General features: G+C 42.2%; 1 protein-coding gene across 2 annotated transcripts; it reads left to right on the forward strand.

Annotated features, from left to right (window-relative positions):
• Positions 1 to 299: 299 nt before the first annotated feature.
• LOC146581475 (F-BAR and double SH3 domains protein 1-like) lies at positions 300 to 23,318 on the forward strand. Of its 2 annotated transcripts, none has more exons than XM_085283197.1 (21): positions 300 to 677; positions 5,950 to 6,047; positions 6,133 to 6,178; positions 7,820 to 7,893; positions 9,280 to 9,424; positions 9,795 to 9,931; positions 10,327 to 10,390; positions 11,365 to 11,493; positions 11,790 to 11,912; positions 12,748 to 12,843; positions 14,954 to 15,070; positions 15,186 to 15,290; positions 16,830 to 16,985; positions 17,709 to 17,834; positions 19,117 to 19,200; positions 19,270 to 19,414; positions 19,679 to 19,779; positions 20,098 to 20,214; positions 20,291 to 20,450; positions 20,527 to 20,582; positions 21,940 to 23,318. In XM_085283197.1, the coding sequence occupies exons 2-21, from the start codon at positions 5,968 to 5,970 to the stop codon at positions 21,988 to 21,990; spliced, it is 2,112 nt and encodes a 703-aa protein (XP_085139323.1). In that variant the 5' UTR covers positions 300 to 677; positions 5,950 to 5,967; the 3' UTR covers positions 21,991 to 23,318. The 2 variants fall into 2 exon arrangements, with proteins under 2 accessions (XP_085139323.1, XP_085139315.1); XM_085283189.1 differs by lacking the exon at positions 300 to 677 and adding an exon at positions 4,877 to 5,013.

Raw genomic sequence — 23,318 nt, forward strand, 5'->3', positions numbered from 1 at the left:
GTCTGTGTGGACGGACAGTAACTGTGTGTATATGTAAGCATTTAAACACTGCAGAGAGTAGAATTAACAGTATTGTAGAAATTCATTTCACCGAAACAATAACGTGGCGCACAGTGTGACGTCAAAAAATGCGCACACCTTTGACGCTGCGTTTTCTCCGTTTTTCTGTCCACACGTAAATGCAAAAAACTGAGTTTTTGAAAATATCCACCCTGGCAGGCGTTTTTAGAAATCTCCGTTTTCAGTGACCAAAAACGCCGTTTACGTGTGGACGAAAGGTGCAAACGCATAGAAAAATCTGCGTTTTCAAAAATACCCGGGTACTTGTGGACGTAGCCTAAGTATACCTGTGTCCTTTATGCTTTACTGCTTGGTCCCTGACAGGGTAATTGAACAAGCAACCAACTAAGATTTTTCTCTTGAGCTTAAAGGTTGATTGAAGAGGATCAACCTGAGCACCACCTCCACAGAGGTTAATGCAGTGTGTTTTTCTTTCCAGCCGGTAAGGTACAAAAGTATTTTTCTTCACATCTTCCACGCCTGAGGCAGGGGAGGAGGCTCGCAGGGTGACAGTGGAAAATAAGTGAGAGTGGAAGCTGGGCTTAGTACAAACTGGTGATGGGCAACAGGTGTGCCTGAAGTCTCCAGAAGCTCTGCCTTACCACTGAAAGAGACTGGTTAGTAGCTGCCCACCCACAGTCAGACAGAGGAAGAGAGATATGTGAAAGTTCCCACAGAAAATCACATTGTATGGCTTCCCTCTCTTTAATGCTGGATTATGCAGGGTTCCTTTTATTTGAAACGAACCTAACTGGTTGTGTCAGATACACTGTACACTGCCTCTATCTGGCAACAGAGCTCACTGCAGGCAGATGTGCAGTGCTGGTGGAGCAGATAGTGACACACTCCCTTTGAAAGACCATAAAACCAGCTTAAGGCGCAAAAGAAGACGTCACACACAACGCGCTCTGTTTAGACCCAGAGCAACAGTATTGTTTCGGTCTCGGTTGGTGGTCAGAGGGCCCGGTGGCGCCGGTGTCCGGCAGCCTCGCCTCTGTCAGTGCGCCCCAGGACATCTACAATGTAGCTGCCATCACCAGTGTGTGAATGTGTGTGTGACTGGATGTAGTATAAAGCGCTTTGGGGTCCTTAGGGACTAAGAAAAGCGCTATACAAATGCAGGCCATTAAACCTTCCTGTGCAGTTGACAATCTGACATGGAAGACTGAGAATGGCAACATCCCTTCAACTGGTTTTATGTCCCTTCCTGTGTTCGGTCACACTGGGCCAATACCACCAAGTTCACTTGCTACACTGGGATTAGCCCTCAGTGCCAGAGCAAAGATAGGATGGGGCCCGATTATTTAAGACCTTGTATGTGAGGAGCAGGACTTTGAATTCAATTCTGGATTTAACAGGAAGCCAAAACAGGAGAAGTCTGCTCTCTCTTTCTAGTCCCTGTCAGGACTCTTGCTGCAGCATTTTGGATCAGCTGAAGGCTTTTCAGGGAGTTTTTAGGACTTCCTGATAATAATGAATTACAGTCGTCCAGCCTGGAAGTAATAAATGCATGAACTAGTTTTTCAGCGTCACTCTGAGACAGGATTGCTCTAGTTTTAGAGATGTTGCACAAATGGAAGAAGAAAGGTAGGTCGTGGAAAAACTTCCAAGACCTACAGATTAAGCCTTTAGTCTCTGGTCCTAAAACTCACCTGTTGCTCTCCCTGTTGCAAATTCCACCACTTAACCTGAGTGCATATAATATATAGCTTTTTAAATTTTATGCTGCAAATTGGGTCTTTCTTCAGAGTCCATGGAATTGCTGTCATTGATTGGGACATTTAGGAGAGCACGATTGCTTTATTTCATTCTGAACAATGTCTGTTTGGATTCCTGCTTCGGTTTTTAAGTGGACGTATTGTTTGTGTGGACCGATTGTCCCCCACATTGGACAATCGGACCATCTCTCCCTGTTCCTCACACCTAGGTATTCACCACTCATCCAACGTGTGAAACCTGCTGTGAGGACAATTAAAGTGTGGCCAGAGGGGACAGAGGCAGTGCTCCAGGACAGATTTAAAAACACAGACTGGAATATGTTCACCCACACAGACCTGGACCAGTACGCCTCATCTGTACTGGATTACATCTCCAAAACCACAGACAGTGTCACCACCCAGAAACGGATCACCATGTACCCCAACCAGAAGCCTTGGATGAACCGGGATGTTCGTCTCCTCCTGAAGGCCCGCAACACCGCCTTTAGGTCAGGAGATGCACACGCCTACAGTACAGCCAGGGCTAATCTAAAGAAGGGCATCAAAAAAGCCAAACACCATTACAAAAAGAAGGTAGAAGAACACTTCTCCAACTCCAACCCCCGACGCATATGTCCGGCTGGATAACCGCTGCTCATCTACAATCACGATGAACACCGGTGTACCACAAGGCTGTGTGATGAGCCCTTTCCTCTACTCCCTCTTCACCCACGACTGCAGACCTGCTGATGGTTCCAACACCATCATTAAGTTTGCAGATGACACCACGGTGATTGGCCTCATCAGTGACAACGATGAGGCCGCCTACAGGGAGGAGGTGGATCGTCTGGCTGAGTGGTGCGACAGAAACAACCTGCTGCTTAACACCGAGAAGACCAAGGAGCTCATCGTGGACTACAGGAGGAATGCTGACCCACATCCACCCATCCACATTAAGGGGACGGCTGTGGAGCGTGTGAGCAGCTTCAAGTTCCTGGGAGTCCACATCTCCGAGGATCTCACCTGGACGACCAACTGCTCCAAGCTGGTCAAGAAGGCTCACCAGCGCCTCTTCTTCTTGAGGACTCTGAGGAAGAACCACCTGTCCTCAGACATCCTGGTGAACTTCTATCGCTGCACCATCGAGAGCATCCTGACCAACTGTATAACAGTCTGGTACGGGAACTGCTCTGCCTCGGACCGGAAGGCGTTGCAGAGGGTCGTGAAAACTGCCCAGCGCATCGCCGGAGCACCACTTCCTGCCATAAAAGACATCTACAGGAAGCGGTGTCTGAAAAGGGCTGGGAAAATCATCAGAGACCCCAGTCACCCATCACATGGACTCTTCACCCTCCTGCCCTCTGGGAGGCGCCACAGGAGCCTCCGGACTAAGACCACCAGGTACCGGAACAGCTTCTTCCCCACAGCTGTCAGACTCCTGAACTCTGCCTCCTGACATCTGACCCACGTTAACACATGGACTGAACATACACACACCCACAATGGACAACTGTACCCTCAAACACACAATAATAACATGGACTGAACCACCACTCACAACCACTAGCACTTTATATACCTCTGTAGAAACTATCTACACCCTCACTTATCTTAACTGCACTACTGTATAGCTCTGTGTAAATAATCATTCTGTACATTCGATAATCTTTAATCCTACAACTGTTTACAACTTGCATAGTTCCCATTTCTGTATAGCTGTATATCCCAGATTCTGTAAAGTTATTTATTTCATATTCTGTATAGTTTTTCATATTTATATCCTGTTCATATCCTGTACATAGCTTGTACTCACTACAGCCTGTACATACTTATAGTTATAGAATATTCACAACATACTTCATACCGTGTACATTATAACATACCATAATAGACCCATTTCTGTAATATACTCACATATCTATATTATTGCTAATATATATTGTAATATATCTATATCACTAAAGCACTTCTGGATGGATGCAAACTGCATTTCGTTGCCCTGTACCTGTGCATGTGCAATGACAATAAAGTTGAATTCAATTCTATTCTATTCTAATTCTATTCATTGTTCTAGTTTATAACTCAAGTGCGCTTGAACGTCAGACAAAAGCTGATAATTCTCTGGTAGACAGTAAAGTTCGTGGTTCCATCAGTTACTTTGGGCTCCTTTGCTGAGCCCCAGGCCACCACACCACCACGTTTGACTCTTGGTGTCATGTTCTTTTTATGAAACGTTGTGCTAGCTTTTGTCCAGATGTAACAGCACTCAAACCTTCCAAAAAGTCATTTTGTGTCATCAGTCCACAGACTGCTTTCACAGAAAAACACAAACACTGACCTTGACTGAGGCAACTGAGGCTTGCAGTTATTTAGATGTTGTTCTGGGTTCTTCTGTGACACTCCAGATAAACACCTGATAATTCTGGTTAGCTTTGGGAAACAACATTCAGGCTTCTGGGGTCTATCTCAGCTGCTTATCTAGCTAAACCTGATTAAAAAGCATGTGACAGTTTTAGATGAAATATATATAGACAACCATTCTCCACATAGATTTTAAGATAAATACACACAATAGTACCTACAGATATTAGAATACATATCAGAAATTTAGAAATAAGTAAAGGATGTGAGCAGGAAAGAGGAGAGTCCAATATGCAGGTGGTGCTGATGCAAAGTTACTGTAGCCTGAGTAAGTCAGTGTGTTGAACAATGAACACTCCTGCAAACATAACTGAGAATACAGTTTTGTTCAGCATTTTTACGTCTGTTGTAGCACAATACTCAGTGCTCACCATGCTGTGTGCATAACACAGAAAAACTGACCAAGCAGGCTCCAGAGAAGCTGTTTTGATGGAAGCTTTTGAATGTGCATAGCAAGGGGACACAAAATCCCAGACCTCGTTACAGACACTATTATTAGTTGGTTACTATTTTTCAACAGCTGTCCTGTGGTGATACAGAAGAATTATTAGTAATAACATGGACTCTTCAAACCAGTGTTACTCTGCTGCCCTCTAGAGGATTTCAAGCCAAACAGCAATCTGAGAGAGAGAGCGCGTGAGAGGGAGAGAGAGAGAGAGAGAGAGCGCGTGAGAGGGAGAGAGAGAGAGAGAGAGAGAGAGGGAGAGAGAGTTGCACATGTGCATTAGTGAAACTGTAAAGGAAGTAACGGTGCACAAGAAGTGCAACAAACTAACGCCATAACGGAGAGAACAGCTGCCAGCTACATCCAAACATGCAGCCACCACCGAGAAAGGTAAGGATACCAAGAATCTGACGTAAATGAGTAAAATATTCACACTGCACTGACTCCTCGGGGTTGGTTCACTTTTTCTGAAAATAATTCTTTTATGGCCTCATTCACTGTTTTGTCAGCTTTTGTTTTCCCTGCAACTCAAAAGCTAAAGAAATGAAACAACCTGGGATGTTACTGGGTTTGTATCAGCTGAGGTGTTGGCTCTCAATAACAAAGTGTTAACAGCCTCAACATGCTCGACTGATGAATAAGCTAGCTCCTAAACGCGTTAATAGGCAGTAATGTGCACGACCTGCTCAAAGCTAATGTTTGGGACCACTTCCAGTAATTGGAAATGTAAATGAAGCTTTCTAATATTTGTTGTCTTCAGCTAGAAGGTGCTGTACTTTTCTGTGGGCTTTTTCTCTTATACAGCAATAGAATGATACATTACAGAGATACCAACAACAGAAAATGACATAACACTGTTTAATAAGGTTTAATTATCTAAATAGACTGCTGTATTTGTGTCACAGGTTAGCATTGTTTGACCTATAAAATAGCCTTGTACCCTGCACCTGGCTGTCATTTTAGCTCACAATAACTATATTATGTAAAATTATTGTAATTATTGTATATACTATATTAAATATAATTTTAGGAATCTATAAAATGTTGTTGTGCACTTTTTGTTGTCACAGCATAACGTGGCACAAACCAGCAACTAATGTAGACTAGTGAATGTTGTTTTAGTCATTAGGCTTTGGTCAAGGAGGTTGTTTTTTTATGAACCTCTCCCAGTTCCAAGTCAGGCCAAACATTACCGGGTGTCCATTAGTGGGAGCCACCATAGTCAGCACTGAAGTTATAATCTGAAAAACTTCCGGTGAAACAAAGCCCACCAATATCGTCTTTTATCAATGAGACTTACTGCACAGCTGCCCCGTGTGTGAACAGGTAAAGGAGAGCCAGCAGATGAAAGTGGTGTTCTCAGAGCAGCTCAACAAGCTGCAGACCAAACAGCATCTGGACACCGAACTGCTGGAGGAGATCAGGTCTGACACACTGTCTGTCTCATGAGCAGGTGTTACGTTACACATGTCCTGTGTGTCATGTGTTGTTTTCTGTTTGCTCCCAAAGGTCCTTCAGTAAGCATCGCACGGCTATAGAGAAAGAATACGGTCAGGTGAGTAAACATGATCTATTCTAGTCCTGTCTGCTGCTGTTACTGACACTTTTCATTGTTTACTGGAAATGCTCAAAATATATTGATTTAAGACCCACATTAGTACCTGAGTGCTGGATTGGGTTTTGACTTGTGTGACGTCTGCACACATACACGGTTTGTGTATGTGTGTGTGTGTCCTCACACAGTTTTATTAGGCTTTTGTCCTACTGTTTTTCATTGATTAGTTCTAAAAGTAATAAGATAATAATATTTTTAGGACATTTGATATCCTGGAAATAAATATGAAATGTAAATAAATGACATTTTAAACCTACCTGGTGAGAGTAACTAACACTGGTATGGGTGGAAGGGGTTATTTGGTTAACCCTGTTATTTTTCAAGTGGAGTGAGAAAAAGTGGTTTCTACCTCGGGCTGAAGGTGTTGAAGGTATAAAGGTGCTACATTTGTTGCTGCTGTTCTGGCTTTTGATGCCACAGTGTTGGCAAAGCGGTAGTTGTGTGAGTCTAGTTTACCTAGGCCGAAAAGTGTTATTACTTTGCTACTGCTGCACATCAGGTAGTCAGCAAACCACTTAGGTGCAGGGATAGGGTTAGGTTGCATTTTAGCTGCATGCTAGGCACAGTTTCAAAGGATGTTACAGAAGTTTCAGAAGATTTTGCCTCTGCAGTTTTGAGCTGCAGTTTAAAATTAAGGTGCCTGCAGGGTTTACATTAATACTAGCAAGCCACCATATTTTGTCACAGAGTCTGAAAGGCTCAGGCGTGCATCTTTTACCCCATGTGTGGCCTTGCACCTAAATGGGGAGGGTTTTTTGACACCAAGCTGGAAAGGTGACGGTCTATGTTCAGCAGTCTGAAGGTTGACTTCTAACCTAGTCTCAGTCAGGTACAAACCACAGAAGTAGGTTTGCTGTGGAGTGTCTCTGCTGAGGACAAAGTCACTGCTTCTCTCACTTAATGTTACAAATCTCCTTGGTTTCAGCTCAGAGCTTTATGTGTTTTCACACCGTGGTGTAGAATGTTTCACGTAGAACATCTGAAAAGTATGTGAGTGGATGTGTGTCTGTATGCATGCATGCATGTGTGCCTGGCTTTGTTAGAGGACAACAAGGTAGCATTCTCCTACCTTTGCTGAAATACTATTAAACTGTTAACACTGACAACTGTTGATCATATTACAACATTTATAGCTGTAAAAAGCAAACTGAGCTGCCCGGTGGGAAGAGCCAAAGGGAATATGTAGCAAATCTCAGGGGGCTACAACAGCAAAATTAGGAGTGCCAGCTCCTTAGTTTAGTTTATGTTTGTCTTGCTACAAAAACCCTACTGTAAGAAGGTAAGCTCCACCTCCAGAGGGTCCAGTGGGTCATGTAATAATACTTTGATCACAGCTACTTCAGTCCACGGGCTGAAGTGTCCCTGTGTAAGATACTGAGCCTGTAATTCCCCTAATGCATCCACTGGGCTGTGAGTGTGTGTATGATAGTGTTGAAAGGCTGTGTGATTGTGCCAGTCCATTTAACAAGTTGCCAAAACAAAAAACTCACTTGACACATTTTCTTACATTTATTACATCCCTGTGTGAGGAAAGTTACTTTGTATGTTATAGAGGATGCACTTTTTCTTGTGTTTTTTCAGGCTCTTCAAAGGTTAGCTGTCCAGTACCAAAAGAGAGACTGGCAGAGAGGAAATACAGATGTGATCACTTCTGGGTAACTACACAACTTTACAGCATGCAATCTTCTTAACAGCTGTTATTGATTGTTGATTTTACTTTGAAAGACCAAACACTCGATTGGCTCTTTTTGCTGTTTGGAAGTTACATCAGCAAAACAGACATGTTAAGAAAAACGGATGATTCTGCAAGAACTTTTTTGTAGTTTGTGAAAAAACAGTAATTGGACAGCAGTGGTAATGTGGAAATATTTTGTTGTCGTAATCTCTTGATATATACATCACATTTGACTTGTTGCCCATTTGAGGAACTGCATTCAATTACTTAATGTACATAAAGCAGAATAATATTATATGTAATATTATTAATATGTGAACAAAAGTTGTTACCAAAGGAAATAAAATACTTTTAGATCAGCAATGTGCTGATGCTTATGTTGAAATAACTTGGCTCTCTCTAGAATAAACCTCTCAAGCATGCACCTTATAGCAGATAATAAATGGCTTATGACTAATTTAGAAGAGCATCGTTTAGCCTGAAAAAAGAGTTTGTTGCTTTATAAAACAGCCCTCCATAAAGCTAGACCGCCTTACTATTGATTACTGATTCATTATTGACTGAAGGTTTCTCTTCAACTACTTTCAATACTATTGAAATATATGTTGACTGCAGCTGATCTGAGTTAACTTCAGCAATTACTTCCAATGTCTTTTAGACCCTGATCCCAAGTCCTACTATTAATTAATGCTTCGATCTTAAATATGATCTCTTTTAATGTACATCAGGTCTCAGAGTGCATCACAGCACAGAAACAGCTTTAAAGGCTACAAATGATGATCTTGTGGCCTCTGACAGTGGACTCATCTCAGTGGTTTATTACAGCGATTAGAGCACGCTTTAGCTGCAATGTTTTGAATCATATCTGTCTAAGAGACTCTAATTTGTTGATGTAAATAGAGAGTCGTCTTAACATAGTGAGGTTCCACAGGGTTCTGTGCAGGGATCGGTTCTGTTTACATTATACATGCTTCGTTAGGCAGTAACATTAGAAGACATAGCATACATTTTCACTGATGTGCAGATGATGCTCAACTTTATCTATCCATGTGTCTGTAATAAGGTTTGCAAACCCTTTGGTGTGGGTCTCCTCTGGGTACTTTGGCTCCCAAAACAGACATGCATGGTTAATTAACTGGTGATCTGTGGATGTGAGGAGTCTAAAAGGCTTTAAGATTAAAGCACACAACAGTGTGTGAATGAATGGGTGTTGCGCTTTAATCTCTCTATCTCTCTGTGTCTAATAATGCAGTGATTGGTGAGACAAAGCATTGCTACAAAAGGCCACCCTGTGTGTGTTAGTAGTATCTGACATTGTGGAAGGTGTCTGTTGGTGGTGATATGAATGCAGTTTGTGTGCTTTCAGGAGTGTGTTCAGCGTGTGGCGCTCTGTGGTCGATGCTACAGCTCAGACTGCGGCATCGAGACTTTTCGCTGCAGAAGAATACCGTCGACTCAGTGGGCAAGTCTCCAAAAGTCTCCGCAGTGCAAAGGATGTCCGGGCTAAGAGAGTGAGACAGTGCACACAGATTAAACATTTCTGAACAACACTCACATAATGAAACATTTTTTTCCTGCCTTCCTCCCCTCATCCCCAAACGGTTGTGGCAGATGGCTGCCTCTCCCTGATCCTGGTTCTGAAGGAGGCGTTTTCCTGTTTAAAGGGTTTTCCTTCCCAATACTGTCAAAGCGCTTGTTTAAACCGGGCTGTTTAATTGATGGGCTTTCTCTCAGTTACTCTAGGGTCTTTACCTTACAGTATAAAGTGCCTCAATTCAACTGTTGTTGTGATTTGGCACTATATAAATAGAATTCAGTTTAATTTAGCTTAAAAAATGTATGAAATCTGATGCCTTTGGGTTGTGTGCATATGTGCGTTAGGGCCTGGAACGGCTGCAGAGGGTGCAGGCTGAAGTGGTGGATGCTCTACGGGAACTTCAAAGGGTCAAGAAGTGCTACCACGACTTCAGTCACATTGCCAGTATTGCACGTGAGAAAACTGCAGATGCACAGGCCAGGTCTGTGTTTCAATGCGGAGGTTTGAATCTTCTGCTAAGACTTTTGACCAGCATTTCATTTTGTTTTAAAATATTTTAAAAGTAACTAAAAGTCTGATTTTTAAGGTTGTATTAAATACATTTTGGAACAATGTTTGTCACTTCTATATATTTTATTCTACACTTGTACTCTTAAACTATTACTCATATTATTGTCACGACTTCTTTAATAAAACAGTAAAAAAGTTACTACTGCCGATGGGAGTTCAGCCAATAAGAGCTCAGCTTGCAGATTGAACGTTTCCCACAACTTGTATTTTATATAGAGCATTAACATAAATATGAAGCAATATGTTAAGTGCTGTAGTTTTCTCTTGTCTTGAATGACATAAATATGATTTCACTTTCTCTTCCAGAGCTAGAAAAAGTGAACATGGAATTTTTCACTTTAAAACAGGACTCCATAAAACGACCACAAAGGTACGGATGATTGAGCTGCTGAAATCTTATTTCTATGCAGAACTGTGTCCTGGTGTAAAGTGGTTTCTCCCCTGTGATTATGAGTTGTCCCAGGATAATCTCTCTTGCCTTTAATGCAAACCAAATTATATTATCACTCTATCCATCCATTTTCTTCCTGTTAACCAATGTTGGGTCGTAGTAGCAGCAGGCTAAGCTGGGTGTTCTGGGTTTCCTCTCCCAGTATGTCCATTTGCTTCCAGATCAGACTAAATGTTTAACCTCTCATGAGTTCTGGTTTCCTTTCCTCAAAATACTCAAGCTGAGTACATTTATTAGAATTAAAATTGAGACTAGAATAAAGTTTGTATTTTTATCTGATAATGTTATTTTATTATTACATTAATATAAGGTTCAGTTGCATTTACACAAAAGCAACTCCTTCAAAGATCTTAATCTGCGTCTGTACTTTCTCACTTTTTACTTGAGTACAGAAAAGAATCAGTAGTCCAACTTTTACCGGAGTATTTTTTAACACTTATTATCTGTATTTCACCTTAAGTACACAATGTCTGCACTTTTGCCACCTCTGCATTAGGATATAAACAACAACAGCAAAACATCCTAAAGAATGATCCCAGGAGGCATCATAATCAGATGACTCCTATTTTTCCGAGACTCCTTTCGAGGTCATTGGTAGGGTCTCCCAGGGGCGGGGCCACAATAAGAGATTAAAACAAAACCCCAAATGAGCTACAGCACTTCAACAAGAAGCTGTCAGGCTTGGCCGTCAGTTTGGTTCCACCACCTTGTGGGCCGTCCCCCACAGGGACAGGCGCTGGGGTCCTGAGCAAGGTGGTGGTTGACCCCCTGGGACGCAGGCTGTGTTTTTGTGAAGTGGAATGAGAAGGTTATTACACAGCACACACTGCTGAATTGTATAAATGTTGCCTGTTTGTGTGACATTGTGTTTGTGCTCACTTACATGTTTGCAGCTCACTGCCAGACTCAAAGAGTGCGATGACCGCTTGACTGAAGTTCGTAACGAGTATCTGCTGACATTAGCAGCAGTCAGAGCGCATCGGCAGCACTACTACACAAACGACTTACCATTTATTATGGAGGTAATCCACACACACTAACACCGTCAGTGTGCTACATTTATATTGACGTTTTTACAGATGGAATGGACCAAAATGTCCTTTCACAAAAAGCTTCATGGCTACTTTTTTTTAAGGAACTAGTGTCACCACAAGTGTTTGGATGACTGTTTTGCCACGTAGCGTTTAGCCTGCTGCCTGTACTGTATTTAATGAGAACACAGAGTTACAGGAAACACACATAACATAAGTGATTAGTCTTCAGCAGAAACTCAGTAGAAAATGTTTGAAAACTGACCTTTAGTGTCTGACCTCCTCAGCAAATGGATGGTGATATTTATGAGGATTTGAGATGCCATTTCACCCTGCTGTGTGGGACTGAGATGGACTGCTGTCTTCATACACACAAACAGTACAGCGGAGTGTGCGACAGTGTTGCAAAGGTTGGTGTTGTATATATGAACTACAAAAAAGAGAGATGAGATGCTTTGGCATGCTTTGTATATTTTATATATCGACACCTGTGGTCATTGGTCATCACAGGGCCTCAGACTGCAAATGATTGGTTCAATCTGTGATTAGTCCCATTGCACATTTGTCTATGTTGTAAACTGTGACAGTGTTGGATCATCATGTTAAACATGTCTTCTTAAAATAGAGTTGATACCTTGTGTGAGGATTTAGAGTTTTATTTTTGTAAGTGAATAATGAGAATGAATAAGAAGTAAAATAAACTGTAATCTGATTAGCCTGAATAAATGATGCATTGTGACAGATTCATAGTAAGACCCTCCTCACTATGAGGAAACCGTGATAACCACATTTAGAAACAATACTCTTTGAACATCCAGCTGCTTGTACAAATAAGTTCACCATCCAGCACACATGAGGTGAGAAGCATCATTTACATGTAGATGTATAGAAATGGCATAAACAGTTTCATGTGTGGACTTTGTGTAGATGTTGTTTGTAACCAAATCAAATCTGTCACTGCAGATAGTAAGCTCTAGACCGGGAGAAGCTGAATAAATCTCGAGATGTTCCCCTTAGCCTGTACTCTCTTGCCAGTTCAGAGTTATTCCCTGCACATTTTGAGTACATTTGACTTTCAGGTGTTCATCCAAAGTCGGTAGAAGTGAGAACATTGTATTTTTGTTCATGCTTTTCTAGCATTTGTGAAAAATTCAGCAGAATTTGCAGCGCTGCTGTTAATGAGAGTTATTTGTTTCTTTGAGGATGGTGTAACCTGCTTTTGTTTAATTCGTTTTTGTGTTGCAGGTGACCAGAGACAGAAATGTTCAGCAGTTTCTCCAAGATTCGGTATCGTTCAGCAAAACCCCTGAATTTACCTTCCAGCCTGCTCTGCGTGACAAGGTGTGTCTAAGGAAGACATGCTGACTGTAGTCCAAGTGCCACAGTGACAGTCCACAAATTGTAGTAGAGATTTAGTGATGAGCTCCATATTGAGATATTTGGCTCAGTTTAATACAATGAGAGAAAATGTGTGACTTGGCAAACATTGGCAAAAAATTTAGAATAGAATAGAATAGAATAGAGTCTCTGAGGGGGGTGCCAATTGCCCGCCCGCTGCCCTCCCCACCCGCTGCAATTTCCTCTTGCCTACAGTACAGCAGTTGAACCAGAGTGTGGTTGCATTATATGCTCACTCAATGCCCAATGCACATATCTGATCAGAAAACCACATGGTAGTAACTCATTGTGCATGTAGACACAGTTAATGCGACCTGCTTCAGAAAGTCATTCAAAGCGATTCAAGTGAACATGGCATAAGACCCTCCTTCTTCACAACCGTTTCCACCCTTTTTGGAAGATTCAGTACCATCTGTCCTTTCCCATTTCTCTCTTTAACATCCTGCCTATCCCACACCTCACCCCTGGTCCCTTCACTTACTACTTCAACCAGTTTACTCTTATTCTTTCTCTTCTGACATCCAACCGTTGTGGACTAATAAATTGGCACTGGCAACATTCACTCTTTAAACTCATGATCGTGTCTTCACTTTTCATCTCAATAACACTGTTACTGAACTGGTAAATATCTACTCTCCACAAACAGCATATCTGCCTTCTCTCCACAATATCAGCCACCTTTCTCCCTGTACCTGTCCATGCTCACACCTCCACACCTGCCCAGAGATGGGCAGTAACGCGTTACTGTAATCCGATTACTTTTTTCAAGTAACGAGTAAAGTAAGGGATTACTATTGCAAAAACGGTAATTAGATTACCGTTGCTTTCCCGTAGGAACGCTGCGTTACTGCGTTACTAAAACCGTGATTTTTTTGCGAGAATGTCTCATGACAGTGACGTAAGCGAGTGCGACGTTAGTGACAACAGCTGTGTGCAGATCAACAATGGATCACATATCGAGTGCAGAGAGAGTATGAGCGTGCAGCGTTTAAAGCGTGGAAGTACTGACCTTACTTTGAGTTTGATTCCATAAAAAGTGACAAAAACATTAGTGTCCGCTGTGCGTGGGAAGAAAACTTCTTTTTACAGCCAAAAAACCCCTAAACTTCCAACAAGCACCGAGTAGCTACGATGTAATGGGAAACTCACAGAGAAACTCGCGGATTCTTCCACTGACCGCAGCACACCTGCACCAGGGTAAACCTCCGCCTACCCCACTCCTGCTTTACAGGTGAAAATAGAGCAACAGGACCGCTGAGTCTTTGACTTTATTTATTTTCTGCTGTGTTTTACTTGCATCTGTTTGAGAGACTGAGTGTAAACACAAAAAATATTTTATTTTATGTGCTGGAATGTGCAGAAAATAGGTTTAAATGTTAAACTAATTTCTTCCAGTCAGAGAATGTTGCATATAATTAAATTTTTTAAAAGATTAAAACTAATAAAACAAGTTTTAAAAAAAGACTTTTCCATTTGATTACATTTTGTATGATGGATTATGTAGAAAAAGCAGAATTGGGCTGAAAGTTCTATCGCTTTATCACCTCTTCAGGTGAAGTAATCAGTAATTAGTTACTGATTACTTTTTTCAAGTAACTTGACCAACACTGCTCCTGCCTGTCTTTCTCTCTCACCCCCTGCAAACATTCCTTCTCCCTCTCCTGTTTCTGTCTTTAACAGTAACACAGGGACATTAACTCAGTCTCCAGCCTGGAAATCTCATTCTTGATGATCCACAAGCTTTATTTGGCAAGGATTTACAACAGATCATTTACTTTTTCAAATTCAAACTCCATGTTAGTTCTTGGTCATTCCAAAGGTTTTCTGTACTGCCAAATACTGAATTTTGTATTTAAAAACATTATTTTATCATTCATACAAAGTCTATATCTTAAAATGAATTACAAACTAAAGCTGTTAAGCTTTTAGTAAATTAGAAGGTTTTTTTCACTGAAATGTAATAAACCGTGACTATACTCTAAACTAAGAAATACTCAAATGAAAAAGTATCTGTGTAAATTCACATTGTGGTCGCTGGTACTCCTCTTCATAGGTGTCAGTTCTGCAGGAAGTTTGTAGTTCAGAAGAAGAGGGCTGCCTGGTGAAGGAGGCCAAGAAATGGACTGCCAAGGTGGCTAAAGACCACAAGATCGTTGCCCACGGAGAGAGGGTGAGAAACTAGAGGAAGAACCGTCACCATTGTGATGCAGTGGCTCCTTTCTGGTTTCCTGTATAATGTATAATTTTGCATTACGTTAACTTTAAGATCTGCTTTGTTTCATCAGGCTCTACAGATGTTAGAGAGCCGACTGAAGCTCCTATCCGGGGAGACGGCGCTCAGTGTGGAGCAGAAGATAGCAGAGGTACAGGAGAGCGTCAGGAAAGCCAAGGTACCGTATTTCCCGGACTACAAAGCCCACCTGAATATTAGCCGCACAAGCTAAAATCAGGGGAAAATCCTGTTTTGTACATACATTAGCCGCACCTGACTAAAAGCCGCAGGTGTTTCAATGTTGACTCATCATATGTAAGAGAATATGCACAAAGGGAATTGTCAGGAAAGAGATGGCTGTTTGGAGACATCACTTTTATTAATATTTTGAAAAACAAGTTATGGGTACATATTTGCACATGTAGTACATAACAGTAGCCTACAGCACACCAGAAAAATAGATTCGGCCTACCTTTTAGGCTCAGGTGCAGTGACACAGCTTTAACAAGAAGAAAAGTCAGTCATTCACCATCTTTCTCTTCTTCCTGCACTAAAACCACCAAAGTCCTCTTCTCCAATGTCGGAAACGAACAGGCTCAGGATGGCTTCGTCATCCACTCTCCGCTTCTCTCCTTCGTTGTCACTTTCAAAACCAAAGAAATCCTCGTTGTCAGTGTCGGAGTCGAACACCCTCAGAAGGGCCGTGGCGGTGTCCTCCTCTCCATCATGCAGCAGTCCAGCCCTTCAAAATCCGTTGGTGATCGTGGATGTTTTCGCACTTTTCCACGCTGTCAGAATCCACCGGTGGAGTTGAGCATAACTTGCTTTTCACAAGTTTATCGCCGCTCGTCATCCACGCCTCCCGCTGAATGCGTAGCGCTACTTTGAAGTTTGTTTTTCACGCTACTTAGTACGGCACTACGTTGCCTGGCGGACGGACATGTGACTAACATACCACTCTTGAACCCCGATCCTTCCGCCAGGCAACGTAGTGCCGTACAACAGCGGAACAAACAAAACAAATCGTCTTACGATATCACAAAAATCATGGACAATCCATAGAAAAGCCGCACCTGACTAAAAGCTGCAGGGTTCAAAGCTTGTGCAAAAAGTAGCGGCTTATAGCCCGACAATTACGGTACTTGTTTTTGAAAGTTTCTCCAGCCTATAAGTTCAAAATCCAACATTCAACATTATTGATACCACAAAGTATCAACACTATCAATCGTCAGATTAAAAACGCTCCAAAGCACAAAATCTGTTGCACTGGTGAAATAAAAATTGGTGCTGTATCAGTTTTGATCAGTTTTATATCATTAGCTGAATCTGAATCTGTGACATCACAGCAGTGACATCACCAATACCATACCAATCAGGCATAACTTCACGAGCACAGAGAGGTGAAGTGAATAACACAGACGGTGGGTTATATTAGGGAGCAATGAGTTTGGCAATATATAATAACGGCATCTGGAAATCTACATTATAATAGCTGAAATATGAAAGATGTCGTGTCTGTGTAGTTGAATTTGTCTCAGAGGGATTTAGATTTCGATGTTGCTCATGGTCGTTTAACTGAGGCACACAAAATCAGCTTGGTTTCAGCTTATGACCAAACCAAAGCTCAGGAAAATTCGCGAGTTACACAGAATCCGTACGACTCGGGGTTCAGAGTCACATGTCTGTGTGTGTCTAACTAAGTTTCCTGGTTTTTCAGCTGAACAGGGCGAAGGCCGAGGCTCGCCTGGCCCTGCTGTCAGAGAGCACACCAGGAACAGAACAATGGCTTCACGCTGCCATGAACCAGGTGGAAGAGGAGTTGGAGAGAGAGCGACATCTCAGCGAACAGAGGAAGTCTACTGAAGACTTTTCAGTATGCAAACAAACAAACACACAGATTGAGCTGCGTTTTCATCACATGGTGGCTTGCATGTCCTCTTTAGAGGCCTCTATCACTCGTAACGCAATACTCCTTTTGTCCTCTGGGGTCAAAAATGACCCCACTTCATTTGAGTGTTTTTTTAAAGTACATGGTATAAATTGTCAATCAGTTGTGTTACACCTTAAGTTTTACTTGTGTGTTTATGACTTTTTAGCCATACCCTTTTCTTTACCCAAGAGTCTTTGCCTCTGACCATGACCTGCAGACCAACCAGAGGTGTATCTGAGATGAAGAACATAGGGATATCATCCTGACCTCATTATTTGAAACTTTATTAGACTGTATAACTTTAATATAAGCCTCCACCACTGAAACATTATACATGTGACAGAAAGTAAGGAAAGCAAAATACGTTCTCTTTAACTTCAACTTTGCCCTGACCTTAAAATCAGCCGTCAGCCTCCAACACAACACAGGAAGTCGCTTTTTGTCTACAACAAAAACACACAAGTATGACTCCACAACATAATTGCACACAACAGATGTTACACACAGGGGAACAAACAGGCTAAAGACTATTTCAGATACAGAATTAACTTCAGTGCATGCTTGCTGGATGACACTTGTTTTATCACTCAGCGTGTCTTGCAGATGCTCTAAAAATATTTTTGGGATCAGAGTGGAGACGACACCCTTAAATCCTTTGTTTTGCAGGAGGATGAGTTTGAGCTGACTGACTTTGAGGACTACGATGATAATGGAGAGATCTTCACAGATCCAGTGTCAGCATCTGGAGTGTGTGTTTACCCTGCAGCCTGCAGAGGAATTTACAGCTATCAGGTAGTGATCATCAGCACCCCCCCCCCCCCCTCCCCACACACACACACTTTTTAAAACTTTTTTTTTAGCAAATTCAATGAATCAATGAGTCTAAAAGATCTGTACAAAGTCTAAAGCAGAGCTGTTAAGGTGTTTACAAGATGCTCAAGGCTGTTGTTGGTGCCATAGTGGTGCAGTGGATAGCATTGTTGCATCAAAGCAAGAAGGTCCTTCATCAGCTACCCCAAAGCATGCTCGAGCCCGATGTTGGAGATGTGAAATGAACAAAAAAGAAGTTTAAGTCAGGAGGATCTGGTGATGGCCTGCACGGGTCATAGAGGGGAGCCAATGATTTTTTGGGCGGTGCTCTTTACCCTCTGCGCAGCCTTCCTGTCCTCAGTAGTGGCCCCTAGGTATGAATCACCCAGGCAGTAGGAGAGGAGGCTCTCCACTGAGGAGCAGTAGATGGACAGCAGCAGGTTCTGGTCCAGGTTATTCCTCTTTAGGACATGGAGGAAGTCCAGCCGCTGCAGGGCCTTCTTTACCAGGGTGTTGGTGTTGATCCAGATGAGATCAGCTGAGATGTGGGTGCCCAGAAACCTGAAGGTGGAGACAGATTCCACCCATTCTCCATTTATAATGAGAGGAGGGTGGACCTGCCTGTGCCTCCTGAAGGACGTTCAGCTTCAGGTTATTTTCTGAGAACCAGCAGGACAAGTTCTCCACCTCTGCCCTTTACGCTGTCACATCTCCATCAGAGATGAGCCACAGTGGTGTCATTGGCATACTTGACGATGACATTGGTGGGTAGATCGGTTAGGGATGGGAGTGATGGTGGAGCCCTTCAGACGGGTGGGAATGACATTAGTCAGGAAGAGGTTGAACAGCCCAGTGAGGATCTCTGCCATTTGGTCCGTGCAGGCTTTAACCACATCCCCTGGGATGCTGCTTGCACCCCTCCTTAGGTTGGAAGAGCGCTTCACAGAAAACTGTCCCGAGTTCTGATCAGAGCCTGTACTTCACTCATCGTCCAAAGTTTTCGGTTAGCAAAAACACGGATGTCACATTCTCTACACAGCACTTGATGTAGAAAAGGACAGACTGAGTGTCTCTGGGGTCCTGCTGTTCAAAGCTGGACCAGTCTTTGCATACAGCACTGAACTGATGTTTTCATAAAATAAGCAGGTCTGTGTTATATTTTTTAGGTTTGTATCACTATAATGTTAATATAGAGTAATAACAGCTATTTGATAACCTGCATTAACAGGCTTACAGTTAAATAATGGAAAATTATCTCTTTTAGGCTAGCCAATCAGATGAGCTGTCAATCATGGAAGGGGAGGAGCTTCAAGTAATCGAGGATGGAGATATGGAGGACTGGCTGAAGGTAACAATACTGATGTGATACAGTATAATGTACTTTATTGGAAAGGTTACTCTGATGTTCTCTGTGCAGGTGTGTAACTCGTGTGGTCAGGTGGGCTACGTCCCTGAGCGGTATGTGCAGCTCCTGTGTCTGCCAGCAGAGGACAGCACTCCGCTGGACAGCTCATTCAGCTCCACCTCCTCCACTGTGACTAAAGAGACACCAGGGAGTAGAGGTCTGTGGCCATGTTTACACTTGCACTTGACGTCACATTACTTACTGTGCACTTTGTATAAATAAGTGCTGCCTCAGAGGGGAAATATTGACCCAGGCCCTACAAATCCTTCCTAAAACTTGGATCAAGTCTATTTTCATTCAGTCACTGAAAGTCATAAGAAATAACTGAAAAACTAAGATAAATTAAGAAGATGAATCTAAGATGTATTTTTTTCCAATTTCCGTAATATGAGTTTACACCATGTGCTCTGATGTGTCTCAGGTGTAGCCAGGGCTCTGTACTCCTACCAGGCTCAGAGCGCAGAGGAGCTTTCCTTCCAAGAGGGGGCGCTAATACACCTGATACGCCGTCCACGTGGAGAGGTGTGTGTTCTACGCTGCCGTTGGACGTTGGAGTGATCACAACCCTGGATTTGTAGAAAACAACGTAGAGCCCATCATGCACCAACAGCAATACTTTTTTTAAGAATGTTTGTTTTTTTGTCCCTACAAACATGACTGCTCTACATGAATGGATAGAGGGTGTGGCTTATTTAGCGATTTACAGTAAAAAACACCTCATAACAATTTAGCTCTTTCAAAGCTACAGAGGAAGGGAGGGAAACCCTAACAGCCACCAGCTTTTACCTCGCTTCAGTCACTCAGGGTGAAGACTGCAAATCTAAGTGAGTCTTTTTACAGGTTGATGATGGTTTTTGGGAGGGAGAGCTGAACGGACACGTCGGCGTCTTCCCATCGCTGATGGTAGAGCTTGTTCACAATGAAGAGGAGGATGAGGAAGAAAAAGGGGAGATGGAGGTGAGACTACATCCTGGTAATCAGAATCTTCTGAAATTCAAAAATCAGTTTTTCTGATGTTTATTTTCCTCTCCAGCCTCTTCCAACCCCAACCATGCCCCCTTTCTCCCCTCCCATCCCCACACCCTCAGCTCCTAGCTGTAATTCAGAACTGAGCGCTGCTTCTCCGAGCAGTATGGAGGACAAACAGCAGGCTGCTCTAATGGAGGGATCAAAGCTGGCAGGCAACAGACCGGGTAGAGTCTATTTCTCTGTTTTCTATCTAAAATGTGTCATTTGAGGTGTTTCACTCTGTGTCTATTGCACCGCCAGAGGCCGGAACCAGCAGCCACAGCTCTCCTGAGCACTCCAGCACTCCACTGAGACCAGTAGGTGCAACACCCACACGTATCTTATAGAAAATAAAAGCCTACCTCAGAGGAGGTATGGAAGCACAAGCCCAGACAGGGCATTTTAACAGGCAGGAAGAGACAAAGAAAAGGCAAAAGTTTGGAGGTGAGAGCAGGGACTTTAATTATAGGGATTATAATAATAAGCATGGAGATGAAGAAAGATAAGATAGAAGTTCATGTACAGCAGAGAGAGGTGGCAAAGAAAAGGCTTAAAGTGGGGAAATTTTGCCTCAGACAGTCAGAAATATTATAATTCTGATCATGCATCAGTACATTTTCATATTTTTATATCTATAAAAAGGAAGCTGACACTTGCCAGACTTTATCAGAGCTGTGAGCATCACAGCAGAGGCCTTTGTGTCAAAGTAGCTGAAGATAAAACACAGAAAAACATGAAGGTGATTTTCCTGTTCTGGGATTTTATAAAAATATTCTGCAGTACATCAAAAACGAAAGAAAACCATTAATCAGCATATGAACATTACCTGATGCTGCTGAAGTGAAGCAGAGCAAAGTTACAGCGGTTTGATTAGAGACACAGCTGAGTGTTTTGCAATTTTGCATAATTTTAAAAAGTTGAAATTTGTTCAGTATTGAACAGCAGAAATGAGGTTTTCTTTTCGGAAGTAAGTAAAAGTAAAAACAAGCAAGCGAATAATGCAGAAAACAGATGAGAGAGAGAGAGAGCCGTGCATGAAGTGAGATTTTATCCTGGTGGAAGCAAAACAGCAAAAGTCAGAGTGAATCCATGACGATGTTTATGTGAAGCGTAGTTTGGATCTTCTTTTGCTGCTGGTTCGGTCAATATTGTTTGGAGAGAGATAAAACTAACAGCTTTAGAATCGGCGCATAAAGGAGGAGTTCATGAATGTAGGAGATGAGAGCATGGGTGGTTAGTAAAGGAAGTGTAGAGGATTAGGAAAGGATGCCTGAGGAATGGAGAAGTGGTGTTCTGGTACTGATTTCAACAAGGATGATGTGCAGGTAGCTGTTGAAGGTACAGAGGTGGCGATCAGTGAGCAGCAGTAGGGCTTCATGCAGAGAAACAGCACCGTAGATGTGATGCTTGTGATGAGAGGGACAGATCAGGTTGATAATTTTGGAGACAAAGTTAGTGAGGAAAGGCTGAGATGGTTTGGACACATGCAGAGAGGATTCATAGATGTAGCAACGGAGGACACACAGAGGGCTGGTGTGACAGAAGAGGACGCTCAGTACAGGGTGACACGGAGACAGAGCTGGGACTAGCTGACGGAAGATTTGAATATCTTTGAGCTCACACAAATCAGTGCTTATTAAAACCCACATTTATTTTCTCTCTGTATTGTTTCAGTGTCGAGCACCTCCTCCACCTCCAACACAGAAGACTTCATCTCAGGCTTGAGACAGACTGGAGTCGTAGCTGTCTTGTTACAGCCAAAACATTGCTGATTTGTGCCATTTATGTATCGTCAGGTGGTTTTCTTGGTCATGTGAGGCGTCACACAAGTACAGTAGTTGCAATCTGTGTGTGTATCACCGCTCTGTTCATCGTCGCTTTTGCAGGAACAACAGGTTATCAAGAAAACATGGCAGCTTAGATCCAGAGCATTGTTTTTTAGTACTTGACCTTTTAAAGACTGCCAAAGCACTGTTACAAGGAATATCAAAATGCCAATTTTATTAATACAACTTGTAAAAATAAGAAATTGCACATGCAATACGACTTTGAACCACAAGATAGTCCAGCGAGTCTGTCCTGAATCCAAAATGAGACATTCCTATATGAGTATTACTAAAGCTACAGCTAGCTCAACAGTCAGGATTACAATATGTCCCCACTTGTTTGGGCAGCTAGAAGAGCAAAGAAGCATTACAAAATCATTTATATGTAAAGAATGTAATACTTGACATGAAACTTTTACAAAAAGTATCTTTTTCAAGCGGCATTGTAAAAACAACCTTAATTGATTGCAGTCGTGTGAAAAAGAAAGTTTTCACAGCACTCCATACACTTCTGTGAAAGCTTATATAGCACTACTTTTTTAATAGGAATTAACAAGTTACATGGCAGCCAACTGTTGATAATCAGATGCACTTGATTAACATAAAGAAGAGGTTTTGGCAGTTTGCTGGTCGGGAGCATGGAGGTGTGCAAACTCACTCCAAGTTCAGACTTTGCAATTGTCAGAGAATTGCAAAACACCCGAGCGCTACATCTTACACTCTTCAGACCCCAGTAAGTATGTTAAATATTAAAGTCAAATGTGCACAAACCCCAACTAATTGAAGCAACACTGTAAAGAAGAGTGGGCTAAAACTCCTGCACAATGTGTGATTCATAAAGAAATACAGAAAGTTGTTGTTGCTAAAGGTGGCTCTGCAGCTATGCAACCCTTCCAAAATGCAACCCATCCTTCCCACATGACTACACAATCGCGTGTTAAACTTGGACCTCTTAAGTTTTAGTGTAGCAATCACTAACAAACACAGTTCAGATGTAACATTAGGTATTTGTTTTATTTTCATGAAGTCTAACATTAGCTAGCATACATGCTATTCTAAATGGCAACAGTTAAGCTAGTTAGCATGTCGAAGGCTAACATATGATCTACTTGTTTACCCTTATATTATGATATTATAATAACAAGGCTAGTGTCATAATTAAACAATTTGCTTTTGGATTTTTTGAAATATCCTCTTCTATATAATTGTTTTTGTACTGTAAGTCAT

This window comes from Mchenga conophoros, linkage group LG2 (assembly GCF_057382185.1).
Source record: "Mchenga conophoros isolate Kocher_MC1m ecotype Shallow Benthic linkage group LG2, M_conophoros_male_GT1.1, whole genome shotgun sequence".
NCBI classification, from domain to species: Eukaryota; Metazoa; Chordata; class Actinopteri; order Cichliformes; family Cichlidae; genus Mchenga; species Mchenga conophoros.

Bases quoted from the DNA above. Each gene is read 5' to 3' on its own strand.
- LOC146581475 (XM_085283189.1), top strand. From the start codon at position 4,993: ATGCAGCCACCACCGAGAAAG. The intron at 6,179-7,819 runs GTGAGTAAACAT...GTGTTTTTTCAG, and splicing joins TAGAGAAAGAATACGGTCAG to GCTCTTCAAAGGTTAGCTGT. The intron at 15,071-15,185 runs GTGAGAAACTAG...TTGTTTCATCAG, and splicing joins TCGTTGCCCACGGAGAGAGG to GCTCTACAGATGTTAGAGAG.